This window comes from Gossypium arboreum, chromosome 7 (assembly GCF_025698485.1).
Source record: "Gossypium arboreum isolate Shixiya-1 chromosome 7, ASM2569848v2, whole genome shotgun sequence".
NCBI lineage: Eukaryota > Viridiplantae > Streptophyta > Magnoliopsida > Malvales > Malvaceae > Gossypium > Gossypium arboreum.
This window is the reverse complement of record NC_069076.1, coordinates 11918813-11932948: the sequence shown is the minus strand read 5'-3', so window position 1 is coordinate 11932948 and position 14136 is coordinate 11918813. Positions and strand designations below refer to the sequence as shown.

Genomic DNA, 14136 nt, shown 5'->3' with positions numbered 1-14136 from the left:
CGCTTTTGATATCCACTCAAAAATTGGAATAATATCTACATTAGATATTAGTTAATTTCATAAATCAATCGAACTCCAACTCCTTTCTATATATATATATATAGAAAGTAAGTTATATTATTGGGAGAATGTTATATTAGATATTAAGCTTTTAGTTGAATTAATATCACAAATTAACAAAACATCAACTCAATTGGAAAAATACCAAAATACATTTTATATACAAAATAAGTTAAAAACTTAAAATTTTACTATTTCAACCAAAATTTCATTTAAATTTTATATAACTTTTAATAAATATACTTATTATATAATAGTTTTACCCCAACATAAATAAATGTGCCATATAGTAAGATACAATCCCTTTTTACTTACTTTTAGGTTCAGTTGAAGTACTCATGTTCTATATTCATGTTCAACACATCCGGAGGTGATACAATCTTTTTACATATAAGGACCAATAGCAGAATTTAACCTTTCTACATATTTTTCTTTCTTTCAACGAATAAAATCCAATCTATAATATTAAAACCTCGTCCAAATTTGGATCATAATATAGTGAATACACTATGCATGCAGTATAAATATTTGAGAACCAAGAAATCACTAACTTACAAATAGCTAGCAATTGCCACAGCCATCAAACCAAAGGCATAATGAAAAAACAAGCTTCAAATCTCATCTCATTTTAAACCGAAGCCAGTAGAACTCATAAAGAAAAGCTAGATATTTCAGAACCAAATAGGTAAATAAAGATTCCATAGCAATAAGTCTGTATATAATAACATCTACACAATCAGACAATAAGTCTACTTTCAACTGCTAAAAACAGTAAGCTAAAACTTGCCTTCACACAAATGACAACATCAAGCGCTTCTGCCACCAGTTTGGTGAAGCATAGCATCAATCTCATCACCATCCTCCATTTCCAGCTGAAGGAAAAGAGAAAATATGCATTAGAACACATTCCCCATCCGCAATGTGCACATTAGCACGAGTGGTCACTCATCTAACAGAGAGAAAATGGAATGATACCTCATCAGGAGTTTGCTCGCCTCGCAGGCGGCGGCCATCGAACAAGAAGGCAATTGAGTTGAAATCCACAGATTGTCGATCACAATATGCATTCATGAGCTTCTTCAGTTGAGTGCTTCTTTTGATCCTAAAGAAAACTTCATTTCCATCCTAGGCACATCATACAAAATTACAAATTTAGTCCAAAATAAAAGAGGAAGCCTTACTCCAAAAGGCCAATTATAAATCTCAATTCCACTACGACAATATGAACACCTCTCCAAATATATATATCATTTAACGGTAAACTAACAAAGTGTTGAACCAGAACCGCTTACCAACAAAAAAATTAACAGTTTCCATGAATAGATAAGTCAAAACAAAGGTGTGTCACGGTCACTACAAGAATTTATACCAGACTTGCAGTTCTCTATCATCCCAAAAGTACTAAAACTACTTCAACCTTCAAATTTTCTACGACCCACAACCCGAATTAACTTCCCATTATTCATATATCTCTCGCTTATATGTGTTTTCCAAACTGGATTGCAAGAAATACAAGAAGCACAAGAAGATCCGAAGTAAGTCCGACACTAACCATTCTAATGTATGCCTACAAATGGAAGGGATGGTTGTAAATTTGTCAGCCAACTTTCAAAAAGAAAACTATCAGATACCGGAAAAATCAAACTGGAAGTGTGGTGTTTCTTTTGGCCAGGGAAAGGGTGCCATTATTATGTAAGCAAAGAATCAATTAAAAGACAAAATCAAACATAAATAAATAAAAACAAAGTGAACTTGAGAGACAGAAACTGGATTTGGTTTGTTATACAAATTGAAAGAATGACATATGCACCGTGTAAAAACTAGTTAACATTCAATATATACTATTTATATATTTGAAACATATAACAAAATGAACTTGAAAATAATTTACCATTACATAGTATTCAACAAATCAGATAAATTTGAAAATAATCATAAAACTCATAATTACATGTCGTTTATCTACATTTTATACTAATAGAAAAATCCATTCTTTTGTGAAAAAAAATACTCAAGTTACCGAAGACAGTCTAGTCTAACTCTAAAGCATGCATAAATCGTAACAAAGAAAAAGAAGAAGAAAATAATGAAAATAATATTATAAGACGAAAATTACAGAATTAACTTTAATTTCAAGTATTAAGCTCCATAACAACAAAAACAGGAATATAAAAAGAACAATCTCTGCAACAACCCAATCGCAATCATACCAGCATCTTATTTAATCCCAAAGCTCAAATATCAAACACAGAAATTACAAGGAAAGACAAGGGGAATTATGAAATCAATCCTAGTCCACATTAGCATAATTTTCTATGTGCAATGAAAAAGAACAGGAATTAAAATAACTGAGCAAACAAGTGAAAAGGGAAAAAAAGAGAAAATTTTCTCCCAGTATTAACTAAAAAAAAATAGAATGGAGGGATTCAAGTGGAGAAAGACCTGGCCTTTGACTTTGAGGTTGATATGGGCGGCGGATTGATCGCCAGGCTTCTTATCTTCCTCTTGCGGCCCCGACATATTATTCTTTTTCTGGGTTTTGTCCTCTCAGTGATTTCTGATTCCGATTCTTCACTAAATCGATCTTTTATAGAATTAGGGTTTTCTTTTCTTTTGATTTCAAATTATTTTATTATTTTATTAAAGCATCAGCTTATATATTTTTTAAATCAAATTTAATGACGTGTAAACTTAATTCGATTTTTATTTATTATCAAATTAAATAAATAAATATAAGTTAACTTTTTCAATAATATATGTTTGACACATTCAAACTTATATCCTCCTATATTGATAATAATATTTATGTCAAACTAATTAAAATTCAATCACTTGTAATTATTTTTTCAAAACATTTTCATTGTTTAATAAAATATTAAGAAAAGGAAAATCATAATTATCTAAAATAAAGACATTTTACTTACAATTGTCAACAACTCATTTTACAATTGTGCAAATTCCAATTTATTTATTTTATTTTTAGGTATATTTTTACCTATTTTTATGCATATTTTAAAGGATATTGAGCAATAATTTTCGTAATTATAATTGGTGAAAATATTCGGACAAGAAAAATTCTTTTAAAAGTTTTAGTATATTTCACTTACATTGTTTAAAGTGATTTGTCATTGGTAGAAATTTGATTGTTGAAGATCTATTTTATTTTATGTCATATCAAGTGTGCTTAATTGGAATGTTTATTTTGATCATACTAGCTTGGATTTACAGTTTTACAAACGTCTATATATTGAAGACTTGTTCCCTAATTTGTGGATGAATTCGAGAGAGAACTAATTTATTCAATAGACGAATTTGTTGTGAGTGCATTTTATGTTGTAAACAAACCATTTTGATTAGCCTATGCCGAAGCTTTTAGGATGAAAGATTTAGTAAAAGAGTGAATATGGATAATTATATAGGAGTGAGTTGCAACACAATGAGCGAATCAAGCATAAACCACATCTTGTACTATTGAAATTATAATGGATAACTCTTCGAGCAAAGTTGTGCAAATATAAGAAAGGATTCCAAAATATGTTGTAACTAATTTGTGTGTTTGTTTTTTTTTTTTACTTTTTCTAATTTCATCTTTGTCGTTAATTGCAACTCAAAATACAATTGAATAACAACTCAACACTAACATGAAGGATTTGGGGAGAAACAATTGAAGATTCAAAGAACTTGGAAGTAATAAATAGTAATACTTCCACTAGGTTTTGGAAGACTATCTGTAACGGCCTAATTTTCAGTGGTGTCGGAAATGGTGATTTGAGATCACTAAATTCGACAAATGAGATTGAACAAGATAGTAATTTAATATTTATGAGTCAAGTAAGAATTTAGAAGAATTTGTGAAATGGTGAAATTAGTGAATTAAAAGAATTTATTAGGTCAAACGGGTCAAAAATGAGGTATCGAGACCTCAAAGTTGAAAATCGAGCTATAAATATTTTTATAAATATTTATGGAGTGTCATTGAGTTAGTATTAAAGTTTCGTTAGAAAATTTTAACGTTTGGATGGCTAATTAATTGAAAAGGATTAAATTGAAAATAGCACAAAATTTGTTAAATTGTGAGTAAATAGCTTAAGTATTTAAAAAGATGGATTTAAAGAGCAATTAGACCCAAAGGTTAATGGCTGGACGGTTTGGGTATGAAATAAGCAAGAAAACAATGTGAACAAGGGCAAAATTGGAAATAAATAAAAGTTAATAGTTAAATAATGATGTAATTGAAAAATCTAGACATTTTCTTCATAATTTCTCAGCCAAAACGCCATAGAAGGTCTGGAGAAAGCTGGTTTTCATATTTTTACATCATGTGAGTCTAATTCTTGCTTTTTCTTGATAATTTTATGTTTTATGACTTTTACAATTAGGTCCACTTGTAGAATTCATTAGTTTTTTATTTTATGGGTGAAATTGGAAGTTACCCTGGATGGATAAGGAATTTTATGATGAATTATTATGAAATTTAAGTTCTAATTTCATATTAAGGTGGTTTTATTAAGTGATTTTGATAGGAAATGATATTTAGGACCTAATTGTGAAAAAGTTGTGAATTGAAGGTTGCTGTTGAAATTCAGAATATAAAAGGTTTTGAAATAGTTTATAATGATAAAATAAAGTGTTAATTGAGAAAAATTAGTTCAATTGATGGGTGAATTGAGTAGGGACTAAATTGTGAAAGCTGTAGATTTTGGGGTAAAAGTGCAATTTCGAAATTTTAACAGCATAAATTGTGAAGTGAAATAGAAATCAAATAAATGCTAATGAGTAGAAATATTTTATATTATAGATCAAGAATCCAAAGAAGAACGAGGAAAAGAAAAAGTTGCGAATAGTCCCAAAATTTCAATATCTTCTACAAATTAGCCGGGTAAGTTCATATGGTTGAAATTAGATGTTTATTTGTGAATGATTGAAGTATATAATGTGTTATTATATACTAATTTGTTGTGGGATTGTGTAGATTTTGTTAATGAAAGAATAAATGTGGAAATGCAAATTAGGAAAACGCAGGATTGAGTACGTCAGTATCGTGACGTGTGATGAATTGACGGATAAGACCATGGTTGTTCCATGGCAAAGTGTGAAATGTAGGTATGGTACCATCCATATTGAGTTGTGAAATGTAGGTATGGTATTATCCATCTTTGAAATGTGAAATGTAGGGATGGTATTATCAAACCCATCTTGAGTTAAGAAATGTAGGTATGGCATTTCCCATACCGAGTTGAAAATGTAGGTATGGTATTTCAATGAGGAAAACCATACTGAGTTGTGAATCGTGGCATTGAGCAACGACGTACTCAATTTCGTAAGTCGTTTCCTAATTTGATTATAAGAAATAAAAGAGAAGTGATCCAAATGAAAGAGATTGAGTAGTTATTCTTGTTGAGCTCAACTATGTGAATTATTATAACAATGGTTGTGAATCGCAGGAAACTTTAGCAAATGTTTTGGTATTGTTTGGAAATATTATGTTTGGTAAGCATTACTTTTAACCTATGAACTTACTAAGCTTCAATAAGCTTACTTGTGTGTGTTTAATATTTTATGTAGATTGACTTGAAGTGAAGTGGGTAGATCGGATCAACACAACAAAGCACACTATCCAGATCAATTCGGTAGCTTTTGTTTTATGTTTGAAGATTTATATGGCATGTATAGAGTTTGAATGAATTGAAGTAAAGATGTTATAAACTAGTTAACAATATTTGTACTAAAATAGTTTTCGTAAGTAGCAGTAGTTTGACTTTGAAAAATCACTAAAAATAGTAGAAATGGAATTAAATAATGAATAAATTATGGAATCGAATCTCGATGAGTCTATTTTCATATGGAAGAAGAAAAACAGGTATATGAGCTATATTTTATGAGATGTTTAAATTTTTGTGAAACAGGGCTAGAGCAATTTCTGGATCCCCTGTTCTGACTTTGGAAATTCACCATAAATTTTACAAAGATAATTAGAAGTCATACTTTATATGTACAGATTCCTTATTGAGTCTAGTTTTATTAGAGACAAACGGCATAGTTATTGAAGCTCTGTACAGAGAGATATCTGATTCGTAATACACAAAGGTTAGAGTAGTCAAACCCTGAAACAGGGAGATTTTAAATAATAAACTGTACTAATTGGCTTGACCAAAATTCTAGAAAAAATTGGTAAGTAGATATATGAGTATAAATTCAGAGAAAATTTACGGATTTGGATTTGAGTTTTATAACTCGAGATATGAATTATTTAGCAACTATGACACAGTTGGACAGCTTGTCTGGAAAGTGTGATATAAATTGTTTGAATTTGTTTAAGTGCTCAAATAAGTTTAGTAATGCCTCGTGCTCGACTCGTGACGGTCTCGGGTAAAGGGGGCGTTACATTTATTGGTATCAGAGCCTGGTTTAGTCGATTCTCGGAACGAATTTGATGTGTAAAGTGTTTAAAAATACATGCCATATAAATCTGTGATAGTGTGATGTGAATGATCCGATCTAATTACTAATTTTGTTATAGATTGTAAAGATGTCGATAGACCCGATGGTGCTAGTCAGGAAGAGGAAGTTAATAGTAGAATACAGACTTCTGAGCGGGGAACAAGTGGTAATGTCCCGATTTCTTTGATGAGAGAGGAAGAACTTAAAAATATGATTTACGGATTAATGAATCGGTGGTATCATGAAACAATACAAGGAAGAAGTCAGCACAACAACCTCCTCCTCCCCTCTTGTACCACCGATTTACAACCCGGTTGCTCCTCCTTTAATAGATGAATCTAGCAAAAGAACACCAATTGAAAAACTCGAGAAAGTTTGGAGTGAAGAATTTCGAGGAGATCGGACGATGATCCGGTTAAAGCGAGTATTGGTTAAAGAGTTTGGAGAGAGTTTTAAGCAGATGATGTGTTCTCCGGAGGACTATTTGGGATGTGCGTTTCGCTATTGAAAGAAGAAGCGTATAATTGGTGGGAAACCATTGCGGCGATGGTACCTGCAGATAAACTTACAGGAATTCTTCCAAAACGAATTTAAGAAGAAGTATGTGGGAAAGAGATATTTAGATAAGAAGAGAGAATTTCTTGATATTCGACAAGGGAATAAAACAATGGCGAATATGAAAGAGAATTTGTGTATCTCAAGAGATATGCTCGGGATGTTGTACCGACAGAGGAAGAAATGTGCATTAGATTTGAAGAAGGGCTTAATGATGAAATCGAATGATGATTGGAGGTACAGAGATTGAGAATTTGTGATTACATCGATCGAGCTCAAAAGATGGAAGAAGTGTATAACGAGAAAGATGCAAGGAGAAAGAAGAGGTAAAGAGGTATACAAAAGAAGTTTCTCTAGACCAACTTCGACTTTTTCGCCAAAAGTTCGAAATGATTTCGTCGACTGTTATAATCCGAACGATCGAATAATAGTAAACCGACTCAACAAGATGTCGGAGTAACTAAGAAACCAGCAGACTAGTGTTAGTAGTGTGCAAAATATTCGAGACTTAGATGTAAAAATTGTGGTAGATTTCATATTGGTGAGTGTTGGGGAAGAGCGGAGCTTGCTATAAATGTGGTGGAACTGATCATTTTATTCGGATGTCCTCAATTATTAAAAGAAGATAGAGAACAAGGGAGAAGCAAGCAAATACTCCTCGAAAGGTAAGCGTTCGGGTCAAAGTAGTCTTCTTGGACTGTTCATTCGGGAACGAGAGATCTGCAACTCGATCGAGACAAGAGTACCAAGACGTACATACGCTTATCCGGGTAAGGAAGAAGCTTCGCTCCGGATGTGATAGTGGTAATTTCTATCTTTTGATGATTCTGTATGCTTTAATTGATCCGGATCTACACATTCATATATTTGCTTTGCATTAGTGTCGAAAAGAAAATGGTATTGAGTCCATGACCTTGAATTGCAAGTCACTAATCCACTAGGGCAAAGTGTGTTGGTTAATTTAATATGTCGGAATTGTCCCTTTGAAAATACAAGGTCGTGAATTCTCTGCTGATTTAATGTTGTTACCTTTCAGAGAATTTGATGTTATTCTTGGAATGGATTGGTTGATTGAACACGATGCCATAGTGAATTGTAGAGAAAAACGGATTGATTTAAAATGTCGACGGGGAAATAGTTTCAATGAGTTTGGGGATAAAAGAATGATGTCGAGGATTATTTCACCTTTACATTTCGAAAATTGATTCGGAAAGGTAATAAAGCATTTCTAGCTTATATTCTTGATACTCGGGGTTCTGAATTGAAGATGGAACAATTGTCAGTTGTTAATGAGTTTACTGATGTGTTTCCTGAGGAATTACCTGGTTTACCCCAAGATCGTGAGGTTGAATTCACAATTGATGTAATTAAGATGCAGCCCAATATCAATAACACCGTATAGAATGGCACCAGCTGAGTTAAAAGAGTTGAAGACACAGTTGCAAGAGTTATTGGATAAAGGGTTCATTAGACCGAGTACATCACCTTGGGGCGCACCTGTCTTATTTGTGAAAAAGAAAGATGGTTCATTGCGATTGTGTATTGATTACGAGCGGTTGAATAAGGTAACAATTAAAATAAATATCCATTACCTCGTATCGATGATTTGTTTGATCAACTGAAAGGTCTGCAGTGTTCTCAAAAATAGACCTTAGATCCGGGTATTATCATTTGAAGGTTAAAGAGTGTGATGTGCCAAAGAGCGCTTTTGAACTCGGTATGGTCACTACGAATTTTTGGTAATGCCTTTTGGTTTAACGAATGCCCCGCTGCATTTATGGATTTAATGAATCGAATTTTTCAGTCTTATTTGGATAGATTTGTGGTGGTATTTATTGATGACATATTGGTCTATTCAAAGATGAGAATCCGAACATGCACAAAGACTTGAGAATTGTACTACTGAGACTTTGAGAGAAAAACAGTTATATGCGAAATTTAGTAAATGTGAGTTTTGGCTTCATGAGGTTGGATTTACGGGTCATATTATATCATTTGAAGGAATTCGTGTGGATCTAAGTAAAGTTTGGCGGTGGTGAATTGGAAAACACGAAGAATGTAAATGAAGTGCGAAGTTTTCGGGATTAGCAGGATACTATCGCCGTTTTGTAAAGAATTTTTCCATGATTGCTTCACCAATGACTCGTTTATTACGGAAGAATGTTGAGTTTATGCGGTTCGATGAATGTCGTGAGCTTTGATCGATTAAAGAAAATGTTAATGAAGCTCCGGTCTTAACTCAACCGAATCGTATACCGTATGTTGTGTCTGATGATGCATCTTTAAGTGGTTTGGGTTGTGTGTTAATGCAATCGGGAAAGGTAGTGGCTTATGCTTCACGGCAATTAAAACCACATGAAAAGAATTACCCTACACATGATCTTGAGTTAATGCAATTGTTTTTGCCTTAAAAATTTGGAGACACTATTTATATGGTGAGAAGTGTTATATGTATACGGATCACAAAAGTTTGAAATACTTAATGACTCGTAAGGAACCGAACTTAAGACGAGAGGCGGTGGTTAGAGTTCTTTGAAAGACTATGATTTGGTTATTGACTATCATCCGGGAAAGCTAATGTAGTTCTTGATGCTCGAGTCGAAAGTCATCCTTGTTTGCACTTGAGCAATGAATACTCATTTGGCTCTTAATGAAGAAGGTGTTGTATTAGTAGAATTGAAGGTAAAACCAATGTTTCTTCAACAAATTCAGAAGCTGCAGAATGAAGATCCAAAATTGGTGCTGAAACGACAAATGGTTCGGGATAATTTAGATTCAGAGTTCAGTATTGATGATGAAGGTATATTGCGCTATCATAATAGGATTTGTGTTCCCAATAATTCGATTTAAAGAATGATATTCTTTTCGAAGCACATAATAGTATGTATTCTATTCATCCGGTAATACAAAATGTATGGTGATCTGAAAAAGACATATTGGTGGCCTGGTATGAAAAGAGAAATTTCAGAATTTATTGCAAAATGTTTGATTTGCCAGCAAGTTAAAGCAGAGCATCAAGTGCCAACGGGTTTATTACAACCCATTATGATTCTGAATGGAAGTGGAGCATATTTCAATGGATTTTGTGTCGATTGCTCGTGACTCGAGAAAGAAAGATTCGATATGGGTGATTGTTGATAGATTGACAAAGTCAAGACACTTTATTCCAAATCGAATAGATTTTTCACTTAATAAGTTAGCGAATTGTATGTGTCGAGATTGTGAGACTACATGGAGTTCCAATATCTATCATTTCGCATCGGATCCGAGGTTTACTTCAAGATTTTGGAATAAATTGCAAGAAGCCTTAGGCACCAGATTGAATTTTAGTACAACATTTCATCCTCAAACAGATGGACAAATGAGGCGAGTGATTCAAATTTTAGAAGATATGTTAAGATGTTGTATACTCGAGTTTGGTGACAGTTGGGAAAGGTATTTACCGTTGGTGAGTTTGCTTACAACAATAGCTATCAGTCTAGTATAAAATGACACCATTTGAGGCTCTTTATGGTAGAAAATGCAAGACTCCATTGTGTTGGTGCGAATTGAGTGAATCAAAAATAGTTGGGGTTGATTTGATTCGAGAAACCAAGAGAAAGTCCGGATTATTCGAGATAGTCTAAAAGTCGCTTGGATCGTCGAAGTCATATGCGGATTTAAAACGAAGAGACATAGAATATGCGTGGGTGATCGAGTATTTTAAAAGTTTCACCATGGAAAAGGGTGTTACGATTTGGTAAAAAGGAAAATTAAGTCCGAGATTCATAGGGCCATATGAAATTGTGGAAAGGGTTGGTCCTGTGGCTTATCGTTTGGCTTTACCTCCGGAACTTGAGAAGATTCATAATGTGTTTCATGTGTCTATGCTAAGGCGGTATAGGTCGATCCTTCACACGTAATTCCCCCATCTGAAATTGAGCTTAAACCAGATATGACTTATTCGGAAGAACCGGTGAAGATTTTGGCTCGTGAAGTTAAGGAATTGCGGAACAAAAGAGTACCATTGGTTAAAGTATTATGGCATCGACATGGTATGGAGGAGGCAACCTGGGAAACAGAGGAGTCAATAAGATCACAAGATATCAAATCTATTTTCAGTAACAAATTTCGAGGACGAAATTTTTAAAGGGGGAGAGTTATAACGGCCTAATTTTCAAGTGGTGTCGGAAATGGTAATTTGAGATCACTAAATTCGACAAATGAGATTGAACAAGATAGTAATTTAATATTTATGAGTCAAGTAAGAATTTAGAAGAATTTGTGAAATGGTGAAATTAGTGAATTAAAAGAATTTATTAGGTCAAGCGGGTCAAAAATGAGGTATCGAGACCTCAAAGTTGAAAATCGAGCTATAAATATTTTTATAAATATTTATGGAGTGTCATTGAGTTAGTATTAAAGTTTCGTTAGAAAATTTTAACGTTTGGATGGCTAATTAATTGAAAAGGATTAAATTGAAAATAGCACAAAATTTGTTAAATTGTGAGTAAATAGCTTAAGTATTTAAAAGATGGATTTAAAGAGCAATTAGACCCAAAGGTTAATGGCTGGACGGTTTGGGTATGAAATAAGCAAGAAAACAATGTGAACAAGGGCAAAATTGGAAATAAATAAAAGTTAATAGTTAAATAATGATGTAATTGAAAAATCTAGACATTTTCTTCATAATTTCTCAGCCAAAACGCCATAGAAGGTCTGGAGAAAGCTGGTTTTCATATTTTTACATCATGTGAGTCTAATTCTTGCTTTTTCTTGATAATTTTATGTTTTTATGACTTTTACAATTAGGTCCACTTGTAGAATTCATTAGTTTTTGATTTTATGGGTGAAATTGGAAGTTACCCTGGATGGATAAGGGAATTTTATGATGAATTATTATGAAATTTAAGTTCTAATTTCATATTAAGGTGGTTTTATTAAGTGATTTTGATAGGAAATGATATTTAGGACCTAATTGTGAAAAAGTTGTGAATTGAAGGTTGCTGTTGAAATTAAGAATATAAAAGGTTTTGAAATAGTTTATAATGATAAAATAAAGTGTTAATTGAGAAAAATTAGTTCAATTGATGGGTGAATTGAGTAGGGACTAAATTGTGAAAATTGTAAATTTTGGGGTAAAAGTGCAATTTCGAAATTTGAACAGCATAAATTGTGAAGTGAAATAGAAATCAAATAAATGCTAATGAGTAGAAATATTTTATATTATAGATCAAGAATCCAAAGAAGAACGAGGAAAAGAAAAAGTTGCGGAATAGTCCCAAAATTTCAATATCTTCTACAAATTAGCGGGTAAGTTCATATGGTTGAAATTAGATGTTTATTTGTGAATGATTGAAGTATATAATGTGTTATTATATACGAATTTGTTGTGGGATTGTGTAGATTTTGTTAATGAAAGAATAAATGTGGAAATGCAAATTAGGAAAACGCAGGATTGAGTACGTTCAGATCGTGACGTGTGATGAATTGATTGGATAAGACCATGGTTTTCCATGGCAAAGTGTGAAATGTAGGTATGGTATCATCTATACTGAGTTGTGAAATGTAGGTATGGTATTATCCATCTTGAAATGTGAAATGTAGGGATGGTATTATCAAACCCATACTGAGTTAAGAAATGTAGGTATGGCATTTCCCATACCGAGTTGAAAAATGTAGGTATGGTATTTCAATGAGGAAAACCATTCTGAGTTGTGAATCGTGGCATTGAGCAACGACGTACTCAATTTCGTAAGCCGTTTCCTAATTTGATTATAAGAAATAAAAGAGAAGTGATCCAAATGAAAGAGATTGAGTAGTTGTTACTATTGAGCTCAACTATGTGAATTATTATAACAATGGTTGTGAATCGCAGGAAACTTTAGTAAATGTTTTGGTATTGTTTGGAAATATTATGTTTGGTAAGCATTACTTTTAACCTATGAACTTACTAAGCTTCAATAAGCTTACTTGTGTGTGTTTAATATTTTATGTAGATTGACTTGAAGTGAAGTGGGTAGATCGGATCAACACAACAAAGCACACTATCCAGATCAATTCCGGTAGCTTTTGTTTTATGTTTGAAGATTTATATGGCATGTATAGAGTTTGAATGAATTGAAGTAAAGATGTTATAAACTAGTTAACAATATTTGTACTAAAATAGTTTTCGGTAAGTAGCAGTAGTTTGACTTTGAAAAATCACTAAAAATAGTAGAAATGGAATTAAATAATGAATAAATTATGGAATCGAATCTCGATGAGTCTATTTTCATATGGAAGAAGCAAAACAGGTATATGAGCTATATTTTATGAGATGTTTAAATTTTTGTGAAACAGGGCCAGAGCAATTTCTGGATCCCTGTTCTGACTTTGGAAATTCACCATAAATTTTACAAAGATAATTAGAAGTAATACTTTATATGTACAGATTCCTTATTGAGTCTAGTTTTATTAGAGACAAACGGCATAGTCATTGAAGCTCTGTACAGAGAGATATCTGATTCGTAATACACAAAGGTCAGAGTAGTCAAACCCTGAAACAGGGAGATTTTAAATAATAAACTGTACTAATTGGCTTGACCAAAATTCTAGAAAAAATTGGTAAGTAGATATATGAGTATAAATTCAGAGAAAATTTACGGATTTGGATTTCGAGTTTTATAACTCGAGATATGAATTATTTAGCAACTATGACACAGTTGGACAGCTTGTCTGGAAAGTGTGATATAAATTGTTTGAATTTGTTTAAGTGCTCAAATAAGTTTAGTAATGCCTCGTGCTCGACTCCGGCGACGGTCTCGGGTAAAGGGGGCGTTACACTATCATTGGTTAGTCTCAAGTATTCATTTACTTGCAAGATCAAGAAGCTCAATAGTAATACCTACACTAGGTTTTAGAAGACTATCATTGGTTAGCCTCTAGCCGTTCATTACTAATAAAAAATAGATCCAAAAGCTCAAGCCACCTCTTAGGAAACTAAAAAACATGTAAAGTTTATACATAGTTTAGCTAGGAAATGGAATTTTGAAGGATGTTGGTATGGAAAAACGTTAACAATAGTGTGATACTAAAATCCTCTCACTATGAACGATACCA

At 32.7% G+C, this 14136-nt stretch overlaps 1 protein-coding gene across 1 annotated transcript; it reads right to left on the bottom strand.

The window, feature by feature from the left end:
• Positions 1 to 729: 729 nt before the first annotated feature.
• LOC108469937 (small ubiquitin-related modifier 1-like) lies at positions 730 to 2681 on the bottom strand. The gene is made up of 3 exons (XM_017771071.2): positions 2503 to 2681; positions 1036 to 1185; positions 730 to 932 (listed from the first exon to the last, which is right to left on the bottom strand). The coding sequence occupies exons 1-3, from the start codon at positions 2578 to 2580 to the stop codon at positions 867 to 869; spliced, it is 294 nt and encodes a 97-aa protein (XP_017626560.1). The 5' UTR covers positions 2581 to 2681; the 3' UTR covers positions 730 to 866.
• Positions 2682 to 14136: the final 11455 nt, after the last annotated feature.